A 23,292-nucleotide genomic window follows, 5' to 3' on the forward strand; every position below is an offset into this window, starting at 1 on the left:
ATACGGTCGCCATCGTTCGCGTCTTGTTCTCGAGAGTGATTTACACGAAAGAGAGAGAGAGGAACCCAGTAAGAACATAGGCAGCAAGAAGAGCAGAAAAGATGGAAGGATCATGGAAACAGCATCGCACCCCGGTAATGCAGGGTGCGATTCTCACCTCAAGACCACGCCTCATGTTGTGTGTTGATGCTCTCCGTCTGTTTATCTGGGATCGACTCGTCCTCACACGACCCACAAGAGACGTCTCAACACCAACCCAGCGGCCTCGTAGAGGCTTCCTCACAAGAGCCAAGACTCTTCCCTATACTCGACCTCGACGGTGCAGACGCAAGATCAAAGAATCGAGGCATGCACGCTACTGCACTGCTCTTACTGGTATACGCTGCCGCGAACAGGCCGTCGACCGGCCAAGTCCCGCGAGGGTGTAGAGCAACCCCAGGAAATAACCCAACGGAGGACAACCCCCCCGCAGCGGAAGCTTCGTAGCCGACGTAACATTGGGACATCACAATAAATGCGCGTATGAGTTCCTCTACCCCAATGTTGATCCGGCGAATTGTTGACTTCCTACCGGAGAGGGCTCAACCGATCCAACAGAACCCGTTGATCATTGCCCTGCGAGTGCAGCTTGTCGTTGGTCGATGTTTCTGACAGAACCACGCGATGCGACGCTATGTGACTGTCGGATGCCAGCCTGAACCGAAGGCAGCAATATCTCGGTCCCCGCCACTGGATAGTCCAAACAGTGAAGCGCCTAGACTCTCTTCGAAGCTTTCTAGAGGTTTCATTCAGTGTGGACACCTCGACGACTCACACACTGGCCGAAGAGAAGAGAGAAGAAGGAATATAATGTCCGTATTGACGGGACGCCCGGACGGGAATGTGAACCCCATCGACGGATCATCGGACCCCAATCTGCTTTTCTGCACCTTCTGGGCAAGTCTGCCACCCACCCCTTCGTGCCTGGTAGGAGTATGTCGATCAGCACAAGACGGATGATTCCATCGAACGAAACCTTAACGTCGTATCAACTGGCATCTTCCGACATACACCCTCGTCTCTTTAACCCTTCTGTCTTCCGGGCTCCCAAATTGTCGGAACAGTTCATAAGCTTGCAACGAGGGTCAGTCAATAGTCTAGACGCTAGCCTGCCCATCATTGGCCTCTTCTGTGCCGCGCAAGACGCATCTTCTACAAGGGCAACGAATTCGCGAAATGACCTGCCTGACTTCGCGTGAGCGGGAATAGGCAAGGCCCCCAGAGAGTGTCGAAAGAGACCGGGGTGTGGTTTGCACGAAGGCAGTCAATCAATCGCCTGCACAGCAAAGGTGTCCGTGGTCATCAGTTGTCCCTCCTCTGTGTCGTCCTGCCGGTCGGCGAACGCCATCTCTCTCCGCCTACGCCTCGTGCAGAATGCACTTGGCATGCTGATTCCAACTGCATATCCGTATCCGTAGCTACACACGAAAGGTGGATGTCGTCGTGTTGTCGAAACTGTGCCGCACACCAAGGACGGCCGGCTTCTCCTCTTCGAGAACTTGGTGCAGAATTGGCGAACTAGTTTGTGAAATGAGCTCCCGCCACCTCCCGCAAGCCTCTTCTGCAAGCCTCCTCATCGTTGTCTCTCTTATATGACTGTATGCGGTAGGCTGGACCGATCTTCTTCAAAGCCGAAAGCCGTCAGGCTACCCGTGAAAAATGACCCATCCAGCCTTTCGACCCACATGAGCAATTAATCGGACCGTCCTCCTTCCATGTCCGTCTGTCCTCTTGTCTTCTTAGGGCTTGATCACTGCCTTGGCGGGTTAAGTTCTTATAAGGAAGAGGGCTGGATTGTCTTGGGGACAGGGGACTTGTTTGATCCTTTGCCAACAATTCCACTCTCAAGGCATACCTGGGGCAAGACTCCTGTGAAACGACGGAGGGCGACCATGACGGTATGCGGAGACGAACGGACAGCTTACACCTAGTCTAAGAGACCCCCCCCCCCCCCGTTGTGGACTTGTGCGAGGGGGGTTATGATGCGATCCCCACGCTGCATAGTAAGCATCTGCACAACGGATGGCGTGTGTGTGTGTGTGTGTGTGTGTGTGTGTGTGTGCCTGGGCCAGGACGCGTCGACCAACCATGATTGAGGTCTGCACCCTTTACGGCCACCTAGGTCGATTTATGCCCGCGTTCAAAGGCAGTGCCTGGGCCGACGTGGAGCAGAACAAGGATGTACGGATAATATAGTCGACTCAAAATGCCGCTACGTTGTGGATAGACTTATGCTGCGTAACTTGTAGGAGCTGAAGGAACGACGGTCGAGACTATCGGCTCCATGAAGGACGCACAGGTCTCGTGTTCGACTTGAAGACGTGGGTTAAAACCCCCGGGATGTCCACTCAGCGTTTCATGAGACTCCAGAGACAGACAGGTATCCAAGGGGGGTCGAACCCACCGCCCTCATTGTGAGAAGACTCATATGATCGAGGGAGCAAAGCCGTGGGCTCGGTACCAGTGCACGGGACGAGAGATAGATGGTGTCTGCTCGTCCGGTTGGAGAGTGGTCTCGATGTTGGTTTCGGTCTGGGGCACCAAAAAGCGTCGCGTCGAGAGACCCGTCAGATAACCACAATTGTTTTCCCGGGTGGGGGGGGTGATTCCTCCCATTGTTGATCCCCGACAGCCTGACAGACAAATCAAGGCCTACATCGTATATATGGGGCCCAGCAGCCCAGATGAAGGGGAGGAGCTTGTCCAGGACCAGTCTGACAGTGTTTCTTTTTGGAAGGTAAGTGGACCTGCAGGCCACTTGGTTCCCAAAGGGCAAAAGTCCTTCAGGGAGGCCAGGGGCATCGAGGAGATGGGTGGAGCTGGTGGATACATGAACGTGGCGCGAGGGCGGCTTGTCCTGGTCTTTCTCATCGCCTGCCCGGGGTGCTACCATGTTTCCGAAGTATTGCGGGTTAACATGCCTTGAAAAAGTGGAAGAGCGATTTTCTTGCGTATCAATCGTAAATGCCTCCGCACTTGGTTCCCTGACAGATGATAAGGTTTACACACCTCCGGTCGGGATGACATTACATCGACTGTTGTGTACTACCTATGTTGCGGCCTAAGGAGGGGCCGCCTGTTGTTGCTTTTTGCATTGTCTTCGGCGGCCGGGGCCGCGGGCTATTACGGCTTGCATTGAGTTTGTTCGCCACCACATCTGAATACGGCGTCGAATCGTTCCTTGTGCAACAGCTTTCTGCAGTGTGTACAACGTAAACCTTGATTTGCCTTCAAAGTCCCACAGCTGGGTGGATGCAGTTTTGTGTGTTCAGACGGCCTGTCGTTGTCTCCTTCTCACATAGTAATGTCGTTTTGCGGCTGACGAGAGGATACAGCATGGCGGGGTCCAGTCTTGATGACACGCTTCGACCCCATTTGTAACGCCGCACTGCATCACAATATGTGTTCGCAGGGAAGCCATGTGGTGGTATTCGGACCGGGTGGGGGTAAGCCGTCTCTTCATTCGAATCGCGACCTTCTCGGACGCGAGATCGAAGCGGGAACTCACCCTGAATTGTTCGATGGATCTATGCCAGTGATGTTGAGTGGATGTGCTGTGACGAATAGTGCTGACAAGAGCAGGCGTAGTAGTCTTGGACGCCGAAGATGTGTCGTCACGCATTGATGAGGAGGAGGAGGAGCCGGTGCAGAGTGCACAACTAAAGGGGGGGGGGTGAGGGCTTTGGCCGCTAGGAAAGGCGTGGATTGATCAACTCCGGTGACGGCTCTTCTGCGCGATGCCATTGACATCGGGGCGGGCAAGTGACTGAGTGACAGCCGTTGATGGAATTCTTCAAGGTGTGTCCTAGGATTCGAAAAGCAACGCACGCTGTTCGTATGGCCACCATTGAGCGCCATCCGGCGTTGTTGATGTTGTCGGTACGCGGTACGCCATCCCTCCATTGCCCCCCTGGTGTTCCATTTCGGGGGGCCTGGCCGGATGGGGTTAGTTCCCCGTTCCGTCCGCTTCTAGGCGACCTCCCAAAAACTGATGGTTGTCCGGTGCCGGACCCGCTCGTTCGGCGCCCCTAATGCCACCCATACGTGAGTCGTCTTCGTCTGAGCCCAGCAATCCTTGAGCACTTCAACACAACTTGCATGTCGTGCCCGGGGAACCCCGTGCCTGGTTCATCACTACCTCCGTACGGCAAACACCCTGAGTAAGAGAGATTGCGCAAGGCAGAAAACTGGTAAAACTCGGGCGGTTCTTGGCAAGTCGCAATGGGCCATGGCTACGCACACCATCGATCCTTAGCCCGGCGGGCAGCTATGGCCTTGTGTTGGCGGCGACAAGCGAGAACCCCTTCTTGTGTCCATCGGTACGTACGTTCAGCCATCTCTTCGTTTACAGTGTAGACATCTGCCTGGCAGGGCACTCGATCAATGTGATGATACTCTTGGCAGTGAGAATCATGCTCCTTGTTCCCGAACTTCCATCCTGAGCTTCTCCCGACAGCCATGCCATGGTTTAGCACCCCTTTACAATCTTGGCGATCTGGCCTGGTCCCGGGTTTTCTCACCGAGGGCCCTCTTTGAGATTAGCCGACCATGGTACAGCCTGGACCGGGCGTAGTGGGGATGGGCTTTGCGTCCATGCATCTGTTATCGAGTATTCGTTGTCGGATCATGAACATCGACTAGTTTTAGGAGATCAGTCGTTGAGCAAGTTGTTGGCCGTCGTGTTGCCTGGTACCGACGTCACAGGTTGACCGGGGGTCTCCTCCCTCCAACGCTGCAGCCATTGTGACGATGACAACGAGAGCCGGCCGGCTCTGCACCGGCTGCAGACCAATATCAGACTCCTTCGAAAGGGCCCTCGGACTCACTGTATCCGCAACATCGACATGCATCCAGCGGAGCATCTCTGTAGCCATGAGTCGACTTCGGATCCCGACAATGCGGTTGCGACCCTTCCCCGAGTGGCCCCGGGTCCTTGACTATTCCAGAAGCGGTATGCCCTGGTCGAGTTTGGGTCTCTCTGCTAGCCTAGGCGAAACCAAACACCATCCGTTCCTTTTGAGCCATGGACATGATACGGTCTCCAATTCGTGAATAGTGCAAACATGCTTCGTTCTCTCTCTCAGAGGACGATCTGAACATCTGGTCCGGATTCAGTTCACAGGCAGGCCAAAGGGGAGACAAAACCCCTATTTGACCTGGGTTTCCAGAGAATCGATGCACACACTCGATTCTTGCGACTGAATGTGTGAACGTCCGCGACGTTCTAGGTTTTCTGCCAGACGGAAATGAAGTAAGCAGCTGCAGATGCACGTGCAGTGCAGCGCAGGAAGGCATTGCAGCGCAAGCGTGAGCGCCCCAGTCCCGCCGAAGGCCGTGATGCTTTTGGCACAAAACGAATCCGGGGACGTGCGATTCTGCGCAACAACCAATTTCCTGGCGTTTTTAGCCTGACCGAAGAGCACGGGCTAGCTAGTGGTGATAGCTAAAACCTCGTCATGGCAAGAAACGACGGCAAAAGGGCTTGCGTCTCAAGCTTCAAACGTTCCATCCTAGGTTTGGAGCAACGGCTCCAAGTGAGACATTTGCGAGATAACGGTTATCTGTTGGGAAAGGATGCAGGCCCATACCTATTCGAGAAAGTGCATGTTGCCCATGATCGCGCAGAGATGCATCCGAGCAACGTCTCTGCGCCCGCTCTGCGTTTTCTAGAAGCTCTTCCGAAGGCTACAGCACCGCCAATACCGACGCCGACGCAAGGTCTGCGTCATGGGCTTCTGCTGTGGACGACTTCCAGTCAGTGGGACCAAGCGAGTCAGAGTTTGTTTCGCCGTGGTGTTTGCCTGTCTGTCTCGTCGTTGCAGGCCGACTCGGTCTTGTAGGCAACTTTGCGGTTTATCACAGGTGCTGGGCTGGCCGACAGAGAAGTCCGTACGCCCGGGAGCACCGGAGCCGGGACATTTCCCGTTGTAGAGGTGGCGGAACACAACGTTGCTCAACAGTATCCTCCCCCCTGGCTGGCAATGTTAGGGCGGGTTTGACGGTCCAGGAGATGCGCGCTGGGTCAACAGCGTCGGCCTATGGTATCTTGGACAAGTCGCGGCCCAGATGTTGATCAGATTGCCCCTGTCTTTCAGGTTGTGCTGATGACCTGGTGACGGAGATCCTTCTTCTCTGGTGCTATCGCTTTCGAATCTGCCACAACAAAGGTCTGACAGGACTTAACCGAATCAATGATTGATAACGATTACAGCATTGGCCCATGTGATGCCGGTTGAGCATTTTGACTAGCCAATTGCCTACTTCATTAGGATCGATTGTTCTTCGACCAGGGTAGCGAGGATGTGTTTAGATGTCGTAGGAGAATCGTTGGGGGCGAGACAAGAAATGTCCAAGATCGGCATCTCCTCAATGTCCGTGCTTCGCTGGATGCAAGAAGGATGTTCCTCGCTCGAAACTGCAAGGCTGCAGATGTCGGCATGAGTCTGGCCTCATCGTCTACAAGTAGAACGTACATTGTATGTAGAGCATGCTCACCGGAGAGTTAAACGAATCCCAGTAACATCGCACATCATCGCTCAGTGAGCGGGTAGACGATGCTGGTTGATGGTTCAACTATAGTTGGTGGGATTCGTCAACGAGATTACCGGGTCGGCGCCTGCAGGCACACTATGGAATGTCGGACCATCTACGGATAGTGCTCATTAACATTGAAGAAGCAGGTGAAGACGCTTACTGTGATGACGGATGCTTGGCTGGTGGTGGTGATGGTTGCGGTGGTGTGTTGCGGGGTGTTCTGCCAGGGGTAAAATGTGTGAGTGGGATGGGATGGCTGCCTTCTGGCCCGTTGATTGATCGAGATGTGTCAACGCTTGAACAAGGGTCTTCCAGCTCCTGGGTGGGCAGCAGGGATCGCGGAGGTGCGGGTGCCTTTCCTACCGCGTTGCGCAGTGCAGCGTCGGCTGCACCCCTATGTCAGGCACATTGTGCCAACCGGCGCCCTGATACTTATGGGTGTGCCTCATGCAGAGTGCAGGCAGGATGGTTTAGAACCTGCAGCAACGGGCATACGGTTCGAAGGCGCCGAGACGCGGTTTGAAAATTTGCGCCCTCTTGGTCAACAGTCCGGATGAGAGTTTGCCTGCCAGGCAGTGAGGGTCGTCAATCTAGGGCTTCCTAACCCAGTCGTGGAACGCACAACCCCTTTCTGTATCACTGGCGACCAGAAATAAGCTGCCTTCTCCTGCCAGCTAGCACCCAGTCCTTCTCCAAGCCTCTCTGGACACGATGGTTGGCCGAGACAAGCGAGGGGGCACTAACTTTGTTCCATTGATGTGTTCCTCCAGTGGCATTGGTGACCGACAACTCGATCTGCAGAGCAGGGGTTTTGTATGGGCAATCACACGAGACAAAACGACCACTCAGGTCGCTGCAATCGTTTCGTGATCACTGAGAGGTTCGATGATGGTGCGCCACGCGACCGCTCAGAAGCAACTGCATTGCCGTATCGCATCCTCACTTTGTCAGTGGTGTCCTTTTAGGCTTGGGCTCATGGCGTCATGTAAACAAATTCGGCGTTATAGTTGGCAGAGTTAGCGCCGAGTGCATTTGGTGACTCCTCCTCCAAACCGTGAGAAAACCAGCGGGTCGAGATGGCTTTGAAAGCCCAGAACGATGGTAAGCCAGTGTCGTACCCCAGGGGAGACTATATCTTCCTGGCCGGCAGGGCTCTTGACAACACTCCATTCGGCGTACCTTGACCCATGATGGCAAGGGGTTTGAGATTCGAAGCGGCTGGCAAAAAAGTACTCGGCGCAGCCTGGTTGTTTGCATTTGTTGGGTTGAAGCCCAGCTTGAGCGGTTGACAGCGCCAATGCTGCTATTCTGTGCTGGCAGGGAGACCTCGTCTTGGTGGCTGGAGCTGTGGGCTGGGCTAGTAAAGAGGTGGTGTTGGCTTCGCGAAGCCGCAACTACACAAGCTGCCGTTCCAACGCCACTGCCATCGACTAGCTACCGGAACCGGTCAATGCTAGCTCAACGGTGTCTTTAGTCGTCCGATGCTAACGAACCACCAGAGTCTGTTGACTTGTTGGCTTTCTGACGCATTTCTCTGACAGTCTGTTTGCTTCTGTTCCCCTTGTTTGCAAAGTCGGGGAATCTGCAAACAAGCGGGGGCTGGATTTTGCCTCCTCAGCTGAGCAAGCAACCTAGCGAACAGGGCAATTTTCAGCCCTAAACCTGGCTGTGTGCTGCCTCTTTCCAACTCTCAGTCTCTGTGTGTGTGCGTGTCATGCCACTATCGGTTCAGGGTGACCATGTCGGCCCTGCAAAGGGGTCACGCCATGTTGATAGATTCCAGTGGTGGTTAGTTTAATGCGCAAGTGTATGAGCATATAGGCGACTACAACGTTCGGACCCAACAGTGGGCCAACGTGGCAAACAGCCATCAAGCCATTGCAGCTATGTGAGTGGCGGCAAAGAACCCGATGGCCAGGTTGATGTGTTGTTGTACAGAAGCACAGCGAGCGCCAATTGCCCCGTTTCCTCAGTGTCCCGTCTGTGCATCCAGAGGTGCCCGCACGTCCTCGGCACTTTGCCAGCGTCGCCGCGGAATGACGAGGGGGGCTGGGATGGCTTCAGCCTCCATTCAACCAACTGGGACGCACTAGCCACGCGGCCGCTAAAGTAGTTGTGTTGACGGAGAAGCCAGAAGAAGCTGTATCCGATCAACAAACACGGCCCGGGTTACACCTCCGCGTCGTGGTGTTCAGGGCTAGAGTAAGACATGTAGCTGTATTGCAACCCGAAAAACGTCAATGAGAGAAATCTGGCCGGCAATGTCTTACCCGCTGGCGTGCCGAGGGGGCGGGCGATGATGGAGGTTAGGGATCTGAGTCAACTGGCGGTCGGCGGTGTATCCGATACGTGCCATACTAGGAAATCTCAGCACCGATATCGACATTTCAGACCTTATCAATAAGCCCCGAGGTCGTCGCATGAACGGTTGATAGAGGCTGAGTTGGGGTGATATCGGTGGGACGCGTGACTGTTGAAGAGTGGCTGGTATCCGCTGACAACACACGACGGTCGACAGCCACGCGCAACGTGCTTCGCTTGGAAAGATTTGGTGAAACAAATGGAGTGAGGTCAAGTTTAGAAGGAGGGAGGACGAGCCCCCAACGACCACGGCGGCAAGAGCCCGTCACATCACTGGACGCTCAACTAATCAGAAGTTGACATTGAAGGGCAGGAGATACGTACCCCGATGTTGGAAAGCATCCTGTCCCCCCATGACTTGATCCTCCCACAACGTACGCACATATTGGTTGCGTCGCTCGCCCGCGCTTTCGAGCTAATAAGTCCGTATTCGTGACATTCGTTCCCCGATCCAGGACAGCTTCGACATATACAACACAGGCAAACAGGGAAAAGGTCGGGACTGGTTCCCCCCAAGTCCGTAGGGACGCTGGTGAGAGCGAACAGACCCGGATGAACGGTATAACTTGTTCCCTCGACTGCGGCGGAGGGGCGGACAGCAACCAAGACCAACCAACCATGATGACGGCCAACCGGGACCATTGCCCCTCGAGGGAGGGAACCAAGCTTGTGCCGTGCCCCGCGCGTGATGCAAGCCACTGATGAACAAGGGATCAATCAGAGTGAGGGACTGCAAGCACAAGTTTTTTGCCAGTCGAGATATTACACGACGCCCCCAGAATGTTTTCAGCACAGTCATCAACACGGGCTGTGCGCGTTGTGAGTGGTGAATGCTTAAGCGGGACTTGAGAGTATTAGTGGACAGTGCTGAACATGGCTGGGCGAAGGTCCACTGAATACCCTCGCGAGGCCTGTCCACGGCCATCACTGGGCGAGAGTCGTTTCTGGCCGGCGGGGCCACGCGATGGGCTTCAGGGTGTGCATCCGCACCGGCTGGGTCCAGGAAGCCAGCCCCGGCCGCCGATATGGGTCTTTTTTTCCCTTCTCAAGTCCTCTCCCACTTCAACTTCCTCTCTCTCTCCAACAACTATTCACACGCCACCTCAATGCGCATCACCCCCCCTTTTCGGCCCCTCCTTTACCCCCCTTCTCTTCCACTTCTGGCGTCCGCTCCCCATCCCCCTCCTCCTCCTCCTCCTTCCCCTTCCCGGTCCCTGGTCCGCATCCACCCACACCCCCCTCCGTCCCAGACTTTGGACTCCAACGACTCAACTAGCAAGTCCCTCCTGTGCCTCTGCTATCCTTGGCCTGGTCCATCAATCCCTCAATTTTCATCCACACGCTAACCTATACACCCTTGCAATGAGGCCTGTCGCCTCCCCAATAGGGCATGCGGACGTCGATGCATCGCCTCACGCAAAGCACGCAGAAAGGGCTCCGTTCTACTGCTGTAGGGTCGCGACCCGGAAATGGACATCGGGAATTTTCTACAAAGACACCCTTCATCGTCAAACGCGTCCGCCATTGGCCCTTGTCCACCTTTGGCTGCCCATGCTAGTTCCAGAGTTGGTCGACCCATCATACGCGAATTACCCGTTCTCAAGTCCTGCCTGGTCTATGGATTCGTGGTACCCCAGCATCTCTGGCCTGGACCCTGGGGCCAGCGCCGCGACTGGTTGAGCTGCAAGACTGCGCACTAGGTAGACCGGCCGAGAGACAGAGAAACACCCGCGCCCTCAGCAGCACCTTGAACTGACGCTGCGCTGCTCCCAGCCCACGCATCGCTGTGGTATACATAATGGCGTCCCACCCACCTGCTTCTTGCCTCCGTGCCCTCTTGAACGGTTCCGGCGCTGCTTGTCGTTGATCCTGCTCGAGTCTCTCCTTGATACCACGAGTTGCTTTTGCTGTTGCTGCGGTACCACGATCCGCCCTATCGGCTTCATATGCGGACCATGACGGTGTCAACATAGCCAGAAGCCGCCGCCTCGTTTTGCCGCACACACTCTGCTCATCAACTTGCATGCCGACGACCCTGCTCAAGACATCCGAGCAGAACCCACGTCTTCCCCGCGTCCGAGCAACCACGATTCTTGGACTTCAGCGGGACTGAGGGCATCCTTTTAGAGGCACTGGGTGGCATATCCCCTTTGCAAGCTCAAACGCCCCCCCCTTCACGAGAAGACCGTCATCTTCCTTCGAACATCCGCTCGACGACTCTTCGCCCTAACGGATCACCGCCAACGTTGTACAGCGATATATCGATTCACTATCCGGCCTAGACAGGGAAAGGTGGACGACTGAGTGCCCGTTGCTATTTTAGTGACGATTGAGTAACTGTGGATCTCTTGACCAACACAGTCGACGACGACCCAGCCTGCTTCCAAGGCACCTGCAAGTATGGCCAACGCAAGCCTAGCCAGGGGAAACTGCCCTGCACCGTTCTTAGCAATGAGCTTCTTTCCCGACGACGAAGGATGTAAGTTTCACACATGACAGATTCGGTGAGACGGGTTGTTAACGCTGAGCAGTTATCGAAGGCCGGCTTTGCCAAAATCTCTCTGCGACCTTGCAATGTTGCTTGCCCTGCCCTCTCACCGACTGGGTTTACCCCGACTACTTCAACACGCTGACGACGGCCGCCAACTGGGTCTGCGTCGCCAGCGCCGCCTGCTGTCTCTTCCTCTTAGTCTCATGGGCTGTCTTGCCCGTTGATAAGACGTACAGACACTACTTGAGTATCTGCTTGACAATAGCAGTGCTCATCATGAATGTAAGCAATTCGGCCTCTGCGCCTGTGGTTCGTCACTGACCTTGTCAGCTTGGCTTCGTGGTTCCCCTCGCCGACCAGCCAGAACAATGTTACAATGCAATTACGCCGCACAGCATGAAGTCGAGTAAGGTCTGTGGCGCATCTGGTGCATTCCTCCTTCTCGGAGGCTGGGCCGGTGTCATGTGGGTCTTCCTGCGATCGTTGTCCTTGCATCTCCAGATCTGCTGGCAAGTTGTCGTGGGTCGAAACTTCATGATCTTCGCACAAGCCACAGGATGGGGTATCCCCCTCATTGGCATTGTCGTTGCCCTCGTCTTCAGCGGCGTGTCGTTCCGCTTCGGTGCCACCTGTCACATCAACCACAAGAACAGTCTGGCAGACTTCTGGATCCCTCTTCTAGTCTTCGCTGGTCTCACAGTCATCATCCAGTTCGCTACATTCGGGTATTGCATCAAAGTTTACCTAGCCTCTCTAGCCGATAACAGTGCTTCGACTGAGGGATCAAGCTTGCCGACATACTCCAACAGCGTTCAGACCATGAGCCCCCGTCAGGCGTATCGACGAGTGCGACGCGTCATCCAACTCCAATGGAGAGGCATCGCTATTGTCCTCATCATCATTGCCGATGTTATTTTCTTTTCCGTCGTGTTTGTTTTCCAAGACAACACGGTCCAGGCGGTGCACGACGACCAAAGTTTTGCTCGGGACTGGGTCACGTGTCTCGTTCGCGAAGAGGGTGACCGAACCAAGTGCTACGACGAGTCCAAGTCGCTGGTTGTCAACGAGGCAACCATCACGGCCGTCTTGATTCTCCTTGCGGTAAGAAGCGACCCGCGCCTCGCGCCCCACGCCTCGTGTGCCCTTCTGGATATAAAACGGCTCGCTGACTTGGCTTTAGATGAACGGCATCTGGCTGCTTTTCCTACTGGGCCGCTGGGCCATGGTCCTCGGCTGGGTGGACCTGTTCTCCTCCTGTCGAGGTAGAAGCAAGAAGGAATTCGTGTCGGTAGATGCCCGATACGACGTTAAGAAAGATACCCGTGCGTACGAGATGCTGTCGAGAGACTCGAGCGCTGTTGTAACACCAATTTCCCCAGTCAAATCACCCGTTGTGAGTCCCAACAGCGGACGAAGAACCCCCGATTACTTTGGGCAGACGGCCCGCTACCAGCCGCCGACGCGATCCTTCTCGAGCCCTCGGCCGCCGCAAACACCACCAACCTGGGACGCACGAGCGACCTATGCACGGCCCGAGTCGCGAGCCCGAGGAGACGGCTTCGAAGACATGAACCCGCTTGGGATGAACAGGATATAATGAGACGACACAGTCGATGACGATGGAACGAACGAAAAGCAGAAAAAAAGTACATAAAGATTAAACGAAGATGAAGAGAAAAGAAGATCAGACGGAGGTCACCCCGCCTTTCAACAAGCCTCAACTTCAAACACATTTCCCACGCCCCAGCTCTCAAGCGCAGGCGGCATGTTCGGTCGAATTATTCGGATCGACCGTGTTAATGATCAGACATCAACCCGAATCAAATGATGATGTAATCCGAAGAAGCCACCGGGCTGGCCGGCCATGTCAATATGCCAAAAAACCACAATGTAATATCAGCGTCGGCGTCTCGGACTTATTTAAGCCGCGAAGGAATGCGAACGTTTTTTTTGAACCCCACAGTTTAAAGGTTAAAAAAAGGATGTGAGAAGGGATGTTGGTGGCAGGAGTGTCTCACTCGACATCAGTCTCGGCGCAATGGGACGGGAAGTGCGGAAGGAATCATGACGGACGGATATGTAGAAGCAGTCGAGAGTCCGAGAAATGGAAGAGTCACACGACAGTCTAATGCACGATCGCCTTATCAAGTGCCAGCTACGCATGACATGCAGCCTAGGTGGGAGCAGAGGGAGATTGCCGAGCGAGAATTGGCGTGCGTTCGGGTGTGGTGGGATGGGCCTGTCCGGAAGATGCGGAATGGATGGGTTCATTACTGATGCATGGAGCGGGCCAAGCCAAACAAAGACCAGCATCGAAATGGAGCGCCGCCCATTGAGCCAGTGCCATGTCATATATTCCATGGCTTCCGCTCCGGCTTCTTCGGAGACGAGGACTTTGTCCGTTTTATATGATGTAAGCGGGAATGCGCTGTTCAGTTCGGCGACCAACGGACGACCTCCAATCCAGGTGTCAGTGTATGTGTGTCCTACGATTATAAGTAGATTAAGCATCCGAATCGAAGAAGGTTTTTGAGTTGACGTTATTTTCCAACGTTTCGACCACCTCCAGCGCAGTTTCATGAGAGAACGGAAACGTGCATGAACCGACAGCAGCAAGACAACACCAAACGAACACTTGACCCTAGCTTGCACCCGAATGCAGTCGACTTGACTAGGGGGTTTCAAGCTACCTGGTCGACAGACTTTTGTGAATGACTTGATCCAGGCAACACGACAAAGAGACCAAGGACGTCTGTCTAAGCGATCTTCCAGCCCGCGGACCGGGTTGGACTGATTTTTCATTTGGCTGAAGTAAGACGGGAAGGAGGGAAAACCGAGAGCGAGACCACCCCAGACGTCGGCGGAACCAAGCGATAAAGAATCCTGTCTACTACAAACACCCACCAAGACGTAGAAGACTTGACGACGAGTTGAGCTACACAGTATCGTTCGTGATACTCGCCAGACCGAGTGCGGAAAAGGAACGGATAGAATACCAAGAGACGAAACGAGCACCACGACCCCGCTACACAAACAATTGGAAAAGCGGCGTTTTGACTGTGTGCTGGATACAAAATAGTGGAACAGATATCCTTCGAAGACCCGATCCCGGTCTGTTCTCTCGCAGTGGAGTCTGCACAATTTCTCGGAATATCAGAAATGCCGGTACCCGATATGTTCCACAAGCTTAACCCCGGCTCGCCGGTCAGGGTTTGGCGCTGGAGCTCGGGACGTCCCCAACCTGGGGCGCGGGTTGATGACATCGAGCAACCGAGCACTCCGCCAGCCAGAGGCGGTGTCTACCTTCGGAGCATAGACGAATCTGCGACAACCGATCATGGAGCCTCCACCGGCCTCTTCTTCCGCAAGTTATCACAGTCACCATCACCGTCACATCCTCCAACAACACACTCAGGTTTAACAAGAAGACGAACCTGCCACATCGGCTTCGTCAAGCTCTCGCAATTTAGAATGTTCCTCATCCTAACCCTCGTCTTCCTCGGCGGCTACGTCCACTACCTATGGAAAGCAGAAGCCGCCCTCGGCGTCGCCTGGGTGCCCGATCCGGAGGCCAGACTGTTTGAGCAGCGGCCGCTCCTCCCCCCCATTAAGGAGACCAGCATCGACACCTACACGCTGCCGCTGCACACAAAGGGCCGCGACGTCGTCGACGAGGAGGGGCGCCGCTTCAAGCTCCTGTCAGTCAATTGGTACGGCGCCAGCGATGAGCTGAACATCCCCGGCGGCCTCGACGTTCAGCACCGCGACGTTATCGCCCAGACTATCCGCGGTCTGGGCTTCAACAGCGTGCGGCTCCCCTACAGCGACGAGATGGTCATCACCAACCCGCCCATCCCCGCCGAGCTGCTCGCCGCGAACCCGGACCTCGTCGGCCTGAAAGCCCTCGACATCTTCGAGGCCTGCGTGACGGCATTGACCGACGCCGGCATCGCCGTCATCGTCAACAACCACATCACACACTCGACATGGTGCTGCGGTGCCGACCCCTGCGACGCCCACTGGGCCAACGATCACCTCGGCCCGTTGTGTCGTATCAAGCAGACCGAGGAGGACTGGATCCAGCACTGGGAGGCCATCATGCTACGTTTCGTCGACAACCCACGCGTCATCGGCGTCGACCTGCGTAACGAGGTGCGCGGCGTATGGGGCTCGATGACCTGGGACAAGTGGGCCACGGCCGCCGAGAAGGCCGGCAACCGGCTTCTCGCGATGAACAAGGACTGGCTGGTCATAGTCGGCGGCACGGAATCCGGAAACGACCTCACCGGCGTCGCTAAGCGGCCCGTCATCCTCGACGTCCCGGACCGCGTCGTGTACTCGGCGCACGTCTATGCCTGGTCCGGCTGGGGAAGCCTGGAGGGACGTTACTCCAAGCGCAGCTACGCGTCCTTCGTCCAGTCCATGAGGCACAACTGGGCTTACCTGGTCGAAGGCGACCAGTCGCCCGTGTGGGTTGGCGAGTTTGGCGCGCCGCACCGGCCCAACATTGGCGACGCCAACTACTGGAACAACCTGATGCGGTACCTCAAGGTGATCGACGCCGACTTTGGTTATTGGGCCGTCAACCCGCGCAAACCAAAGGACAATGTCAAGGAGACGTACGCCCTCGTCGAGGACGACTGGGTCACGCCCGTGCTGGATTACAGGATGAAGGACATGGTCGAGATCATGCGGGCCTAGTGCGCCTCGCAGTTTTGGCTGGACGATGTCCAGAGTGGCGGTCAGTGTTTCTCGGAGTCACTTACAGAGGAGCTTTTGGCGACAGTATGCATTTGATGTGAAGGAGAAGGTGTACAAAAATCGGCGTTATGGATTTTTGGTTCTTCAACCGGCACCGGATTGGGAGTGCCAGCTTCGGATACCCGGCTTTTGGTCAGGCAAGAGCTAGACGGTCACTGACGACGATGTCCGAAAAGATTCGAACCATTGTTACGGGGTTTGAGACGAGTGATTGAGTTCATGACGCATAGTTTAATACACACACGGGTTGTGGCTCAAGTCAGTGCTAGTCACTGTCCTTGGGCCATAGGCTGAATGAAGAGGACGAATTTGAAACAAACCCCCAAAGCACGCACGTGCTCATGGCTGCTGGAATGAAGTTGAGAAGCATCGTGGAAGCGCCATCTGAGCAGCATCTGAGCAATGTCAATCGCATCAATGCGCACTGGAATGTGCTCAAACATGGGCCCCCGTGGGCCCTTTCTTAAATTCATCATGACTTCCCCTCATCAGCTGGAATGTCTCCTCACCCGCCGAGCTTTCCCCCGCAAACGGGTCTTGCTGAAACAATCAACCCCTCCAGACAAGCAAGTACCTGCCTTGGTAGCTACATAGCTCCTCATCTTCTATCGATAAGATAACGTTGGTTGGTGCAATCGATAAGGACATACGAAAGTGGAACCACCTCCCCTCAGTGGGTGCGCCTGCGTTGGTGGGTACACAATTGGCGACAAACGGGACGGAAGGGAAGGCATAAGCTGGGGAGAACAGCGGGAGTGGCCATTCCGCCCGCCATCTTCACACACCAAACAATCTCGACATTTCATCCTTCCTTCTTGTGTTTGAAGTCGCTCTCTGCCACAGAAGAGCGCGGATCGCAGTCGAGCAATATCTCCGGGCGGATCATATGTCGCGCGCAAAGCACAAGGGAGAGGAAGACTCCGAGGCGCGGTAGATGGCGGGCCGACAAGGTCAGCCTCACGATCGTGGCTTCCGCGAAGTTGTGCTGGGCGGGTGTCAGCCTCAGAGCTGCGTGGACCGGGTACGTTCGGCACTGCGATTCTTTGGGTCTGCTCTTGATGATCCTTCTCGAGAGCTCTGTTCCTCTCCCCTCTTATGGGTTGGCCTGGTCGCAATGCTAACTTCAGGGCGCAGTTCGGCTATGGAGCCACCGAGGTGATCCGACAACGCGAACGCGACCACATTAACATGACCGAGACCGACACGCTTGTGCAAGGAGTTCCGACCGGTCAGATCGTCACTGGTGTTGAGGAAGAGGTCGGAGACGGCTCGCAGGTGCCGGGTTTGGAGAGGAAGATCCCGAAGATGCCGTACTTCAGGAACAACCTGACGGCCTTGTCGCAAAGATACAACGTGGGTGGCACCATGTCGGGGGCTCTGAAAGACAGCTGACTCAGGTTGATTTTTCCAGCTCTACTTCGCCGCCTACGAAAACCGAATCTTTGTCTACCGTCCCAAGGGCATCCTGAAGCAGGCGCTACCCCGCGAGCCGAATCTCATCCTGGCCACGAAGCCCGACAAGGTTGCGCGACACATTGGCGGAACGCTCGACGGACGTTTTCACCATCAGATGAACCACATCGCGGTTGGGTTTCTGGGCAGAGAGGAGGTCCTCGTTTCGGTCTATGACGACGGGTCGGTCTTTGCACACTACACCAAACACATCGCCGAGTACACGGAGCGCGCATCGTCCGGCTGCAGAATCCCGAACCCTATACCGGCGCCCTTCTTCCGTGAGAATGTGGGGTCATCGGCATGGGGCATCGCGATCCACCAAAAGTCGCGACTCATCGCCGTCAGCTCCAACAAGAGGGAAGTGACGGTCTTCGCCTTTGGACTCTCTCACCTGCCCGAGGCTATGGAGTGCCGGGAGAGACCGAGGGAATTTTGCGAGAGGTCAGTTCTTAAGAGGAAGCGGAATTGGAGGATCTGCATACCTCTGGGCGATGGGGGCCACAACATCCCCAACATCTCCCTGTGGGACGACCATGAGGGTTTCGCGGAAAAGGTCGTTGCGAACGATATCTACGGCACGACCTGGATCCTCGACATCTGGAAAGTCGGAACGGCGCCGTTAAGGATCTCGCACAGGGCCAATGTCCAGGGTCAGTGGGCCTTCCGCAACCCGATGTAAGTCTTGCTGCCCAGTCCTCGTTGACGTGTTTACTAATGTCGAGAGTCAGGGGCTGGGGCATCGTCGTTCTTCCCTATGAGAGTTTTCTGCCTGCGAATTCGGTAACGGATCTCCTAGGCATGAAGGAGTCGGACATCATGAACGCGAAGAACCCCCACGCGGGACGGTGGATCGAGACTCAACGGGGCCTCGCGTGCGTTCGCGACCACCCTGGTGAGCCCGTGGCTCAGAGCTTGGCAGAACCCGAAACTTTTGGGAACCAACACCCTCCAGCGACATGGTTGCAGCCTCAGCAGCCTGCCTTCCTAGCAGCCATCCTAACGGGCCAGCCGTTGCTTGCTCTACCGGCGCCCCCTCCGCCGCCAAATGAAGGAGGCGGGGATGGTTCTGATGACGACGAGGGGGCGCCTCTTGACGCTGTTCCTACCCCTCCTCCCGCCGCTCCGGCACAGAACGCTTTGTTCTTCATCCCCGACCATGAAGAGGATGGGTGGAGCGAGGAGGAAGAGGAAATTCCGAATCCAGCGTGGGAGGACCTGTCATCTGCTTTCGATAGTGAAGACGACGACAATGCAAGTTTTGCCGGTGTGTTGGGAAACAATAACGATGCGAATGAAATCACCTTTATCGAAGAAGCGATGTCCGCTACAGAAGACGACGTTGAAGCCGATGAGGCCCTGACACAGAGTTTGGCTCCCGACGGGATTCTCGGCTTCTTCAGACGTATGGCAGACTGCGACCTCAGCGGCTATAAAACACAATGGTTAGACATGATTTTCACACCCCACGACGGTAAGACATACGTCTCGCCGACCTCGGCCGTCGACCGCATCCAATACCTACGCCGGCCTATGTTTAAGAACCGAAACACCAAGCAGCAGGACCGGAAAGCCCTAGAGGAGCTCGGCAGACGGTGTTGCATCCTGCGAACGTACGAGGAGGACATTGAGATGCGCAGTATCAACCCGGATGACGGCGCCGCCGTCTTCTGCAAGGACCCCATCAGCTGGAACTACCCGCCGCACCCGCTGCTGCGGCACGCCGAGCGTCTCAACATGGTCGTACACGTGCCCGAGCTCTCGCTCGTGGTGATCGGGTCCGCCATTGGCCGCGTGATCCTTCTGACCCCGACGCGGTCGCGGTACTCTATTCCAGGAGACGGGTTCAGGCTGAAACAGGGGTTCCGGATCGACTGGGTTTTGCCGAGGCGGTCAGAAGAGAGGTCCGGGTGGCGGCCGCCTCGTGGGCTTTATGGTATTGCCGTTGGACCGGTACAGGAGGGCGGCGCGACGGGGTGTTTGCTGAGGCCTGATAACGCGCCCGCGCCGTCGCCAGCGTCGAGACGGTATAGGCTCATGCTACACTACCGTGACCACACCATTTTAAGCTACGAGATCAGCCGGGACGAGGGGAATGAAGATGTTCTAATCTTTTGAGAGCCAAGACTGCGGTGGTAGCCTTGAAGTCCTCCAAGCCGGATGACTGCGAAATCCGGCGAGTTGGGGGTGTCGTCATACACAGCAACGACACTATGCGATGGTTCGAGGACTGGTTCAACTCAGGAAGCTTTCAAAACCCTTGGGGAAGATGCGAGAGGCTTTTGGGTCGGCTGACTGTCTTTGTTTTTTTGCTTGGGGGTTTTCTGTTACGGGCGACATGGCGTTTTGCGGAAACTCCCAAAGGGGGTCTTCTGATACCCTGGCCTACCAACGAGACCCCCATCCCGAGGTTTCCACAAGGGAAAGGGGGCAAAATCGAGAAAGATAGTTAGGCTATTTCTTTATTTTCTTTTTCGAAAATGCAACGAGACATGAATACGTGGGATCGGGTGCAAGGCCCGTGGCCGAGTCCGTTTGTGTCTGCGCTTGGAGACGTCGTTCGTATGAGGGTCGGACTGGGCCGTTGGCCGTTTCTTGGGGGGGGTGAAGGGGGGAGGAAGAGGTATGCCTCCTGTCCCTGCGAGGCACGAAATGGCCTTGACCCCAGAACAGCCGCCGCCGTGATGGAGTTGTGATTGATACCAGTGGGGGATGTGACCCATCCCATTCTCTCCTCCGTCAGCCGGCTGTATGCTGAAGATCTCCGTCTTCCACACTAGTCTCTTAACTGATTCAGGCAACATCTTTCAGGTGCCCTTCTCTTCGTCGTGAAGTCGAGGCGGAGGAGAATCTGCGATTGGCTCTCTCGCGTCGAAACGTGGAGAGAGATACTCCCCTGATCCAAGATGAATGAATGCTCAACCAAGCTGCAAGCCTTTTTGTTCATCGGACAAGGTTACCGCACGCGCCGTCCTCAAACTCTGCTCGCGATTTGTCGGGACGATATCCGCCGAATGGAAGCCGTGCCGGGTATCACGGGTCTTCATCCCATCTATATGCCCTCGTCTGTGCTCGCTTGCCCAAAGACCGCCGGGATACGGACGGCCCACGAGATTGTGTCAAGAAACCGGGTCCTGATCTTGTCGGGAAGAGCGCACGCCAGACATCTTGCCGCTGTCATCGGGGAGACTCTGTCGAGCTGTATCCCGTCGACGAGGCAACCACGATAGCCGCGCACGTCGCCTCGGCAATAGAAGCAAGACGGGTGTCTCTCAAAAGTGCTGTGTTGTGTCGTGGCGTAGTCTTCTGTGGATGTACCGCTGTAACGCATCGTCCCAAGAGCATGGGGCTGAAATGCAGAGCGTGATCCTGCCCGCACACGTCTTCTGATTTCATGGGACCAAGAGCTGCGTCGTGGTAGCCAAGATCATACACATCACCGCCGCAGCTCTGTCAGCTGATCTTCAGCCGGATGTCTCTAGATATCGGAGAACAGCGAGCCTTTGCATTGGGCTTTGAACCTCTGAAAATAGTTCATGGCCGTTGCGGTCAAGTCGCGATCTCGGTTCACGAGCGCGGCAAATAGACGCTCAGCCGTCCCTGACGAAGGCTCTCAACTGACCAACGACCTAAAGCAGAATCTCCCTCGGTAACTTTCCCCAGTTCGCCAAAACGGTCTGGTTGGAGCGTGATTATCGGCATGTTGTTCGGAGGCGGTTGTGTTTCTCCTTCCTCCGGCACTGCCAGCCGGAAGGTGAAATGGTCCATCTCTGCACTCAAAACTCCACGAAGATATCGCCGAATTCTGCTCGACTCTTTACAAAGCAATCTAAGGATTGCCAATATGCTGCGCTGCGTGACGAGGCGTCAGTTGCGGATGTCTTCTTCGCCCCCCCCCCCCCCCCCCCCCCGAGTTGAGGCGGGTGTGTATGTACTCCCGAAGCAGGTATGCGAATGTCCGGGAGTGCGGAGTCGAATCTTCAATCATCGAAACCCACCTCATCAGCAGCCCTCTCAGCCGAAGGCTCAAGACAGAATTGTTCCAGAAAAAGGAGAGCCAACGGCCCTCGGCCGGTCCGAGCGGCGCCGTAAAAGCGGAGCCGCCATCCGCCGGAGCGCAGCCACGGCAGCCCAAGATCCCAATGTGGATCCGGTCGTTCTAATATGGGCCCTCCCGCTAAGGAAAAATGACAGTTCGCTTTGACAAAGTGACCAGGGTTGCGATTGGCCCCTCTGACCGCTGATAAGGCTAAGGTTTAGCGCGTGTCTCTGGCGCTGGCGCTGGCGGCGGCGGCCGGGAACAGGGGCAGTCAGCCAATCCTTCGACGGCCGGCGTCGCCAGGAGACGAACCACCACCCACACGCACAAGCCAAAGCCACGCTGCTGCTGTCCAGCAGGGACGTCATCCTCGGTTGCCCCCCAACTTTCTGGGTCGCGATGCCCACAACGCGAGGTTTCATATGTGCGGACGACGTCCGACCTGGGCAGAGGCCGGGAATCTTTCGGAACCTGCTGCTTGCTGCGCTGGAGAGTGCCAATGGGTCGGAGCCGGCAGTCGAGGGCGGGCACAAAGAGGAGCGCTGGGGTGAAGTGTGGGTGATGAGAAGGGCGCGCGATGGCAAAGTCCCACCCCCAGTCGGATCGCGTATCACTGTGATGGCATGCTCATGCCTTCTGTGGCGGGAGGTCTCATGTAGCAGTCGGTTCGCCCGTGAGCTTATCAGACAACTTGGGCGGGGGAAACGTCACCAACGCGCAGCATCGTACTGCTCACCGGCCAGTGCGTCATTCGTTCGGTGTATGGGATTGTTTGAGCGGTTATCTGGGGGGCAGCGAATCGAGCATTGGCAGCAACAACGGTAGCTGGATGGAGAGGCGACCCTTTGCCGATCTTGGTTGGGGCAGCTCCCGGTTTTTCCCACCTGGCTGATGGGTAGTGAGCGGGACGTGGCAACAATTACTAGTGGAGCGTGGCCATCGTTCGGCAAAGTGTGAGTCTGGCCTTGCTGATAGCAGTCCGCCTCGTCTCAATCTTGAGTTTTGAAAAACAGTCAATCTTTTTGAAAGGCGATAGTCAGCGACAAACATCCCACGCCGAGTCGATAGTCTCCATTCAGCCGTTCAAAGACACGCCGGGCTCTGGTATCAGTAGGTATACGAATGAATGTCTGGATACTGTCAAAAGCAAACACGTGAGCGGCTGAAGAGACACAGCCGAGCGCAAACCGTTGATTGGGGGCTTCCGCAGCGCCCAGATTGCCGATCGGCCATAGTGGAGGAAGCCAAGTTTGCGCCGCTCCTTTTGGCTTTTGGGGGGGTTCCCGCCCTTCCAACGCTGCATGTTCCTCGGAATTCTGGCTCTTGTATCCATAAAGATGGTTAGCAATTGATTGCCAGGCTGACCACTAATGCCCCCCCCCCCACAGCTGAGGCGCATCTCCGGAATGGCAATGGGTCCGGGCAGCCGATTTCTCCCTTGACATGTGCCGAAAACGGAGCAGCGAATGCCGGAATCGCAGCTGGCAAGGATTTGACGACGAGAGGTGTTCCGGGAAAGAACGTTTGAGAAAAGACTCAATCTATGGCCTCGAACGGCAGAGTTCCGACTTCGCGACGGGGCCTTGATTGCATTGTTCTTCTGGTTGATTGAGTC

General features: G+C 55.8%; 6 protein-coding genes across 6 annotated transcripts; 3 read left to right on the forward strand and 3 right to left on the reverse strand.

The window, feature by feature from the left end:
• Positions 1-2,395: 2,395 nt before the first annotated feature.
• CDEST_03230 (uncharacterized protein) lies at positions 2,396-2,932 on the reverse strand (the record flags this gene model as incomplete). Its single annotated transcript, XM_062919389.1, has 1 exon — positions 2,396-2,932. One exon carries the CDS (start codon positions 2,930-2,932, stop codon positions 2,396-2,398), a length of 537 nt encoding a protein of 178 aa, XP_062775440.1.
• Positions 2,933-6,299: 3,367 nt separating this feature from the next.
• Positions 6,300-6,478, reverse strand: CDEST_03231 (uncharacterized protein; the record flags this gene model as incomplete). The annotated part of the gene is made up of 1 exon (XM_062919390.1): positions 6,300-6,478. One exon carries the CDS (start codon positions 6,476-6,478, stop codon positions 6,305-6,307), a length of 174 nt encoding a protein of 57 aa, XP_062775441.1. The 3' UTR covers positions 6,300-6,304.
• Positions 6,479-10,723: 4,245 nt separating this feature from the next.
• On the forward strand, positions 10,724-13,536 carry CDEST_03232 (uncharacterized protein). Its single transcript, XM_062919391.1, has 5 exons — positions 10,724-11,413; positions 11,466-11,707; positions 11,756-12,526; positions 12,606-12,747; positions 12,805-13,536. The coding sequence occupies exons 1-5, from the start codon at positions 11,335-11,337 to the stop codon at positions 13,020-13,022; spliced, it is 1,452 nt and encodes a 483-aa protein (XP_062775442.1). The 5' UTR covers positions 10,724-11,334; the 3' UTR covers positions 13,023-13,536.
• Positions 13,537-14,514: 978 nt separating this feature from the next.
• Positions 14,515-16,484, forward strand: CDEST_03233 (Putative glycoside hydrolase, family 5, glycoside hydrolase superfamily). Its single transcript, XM_062919392.1, has one exon. It carries the CDS (start codon positions 14,585-14,587, stop codon positions 16,124-16,126), a length of 1,542 nt encoding a protein of 513 aa, XP_062775443.1. The 5' UTR covers positions 14,515-14,584; the 3' UTR covers positions 16,127-16,484.
• A 319-nt stretch (positions 16,485-16,803) lies between these two features.
• On the forward strand, positions 16,804-20,233 carry CDEST_03234 (Putative ribonucleotide reductase, transcriptional regulator Crt10). The gene is made up of 4 exons (XM_062919393.1): positions 16,804-17,207; positions 17,321-17,539; positions 17,598-18,316; positions 18,370-20,233. Exons 1-4 carry the CDS (start codon positions 17,121-17,123, stop codon positions 19,754-19,756), a joined length of 2,412 nt encoding a protein of 803 aa, XP_062775444.1. The 5' UTR covers positions 16,804-17,120; the 3' UTR covers positions 19,757-20,233.
• A 1,654-nt stretch (positions 20,234-21,887) lies between these two features.
• CDEST_03235 (uncharacterized protein) lies at positions 21,888-22,617 on the reverse strand (the record flags this gene model as incomplete). Its single annotated transcript, XM_062919394.1, has 2 exons — positions 21,888-22,290; positions 22,601-22,617. The coding sequence occupies 2 exons, from the start codon at positions 22,615-22,617 to the stop codon at positions 21,888-21,890; spliced, it is 420 nt and encodes a 139-aa protein (XP_062775445.1).
• Positions 22,618-23,292: the final 675 nt, after the last annotated feature.

This window comes from Colletotrichum destructivum, chromosome 2 (assembly GCF_034447905.1).
Source record: "Colletotrichum destructivum chromosome 2, complete sequence".
Classification (NCBI taxonomy): domain Eukaryota; kingdom Fungi; phylum Ascomycota; class Sordariomycetes; order Glomerellales; family Glomerellaceae; genus Colletotrichum; species Colletotrichum destructivum.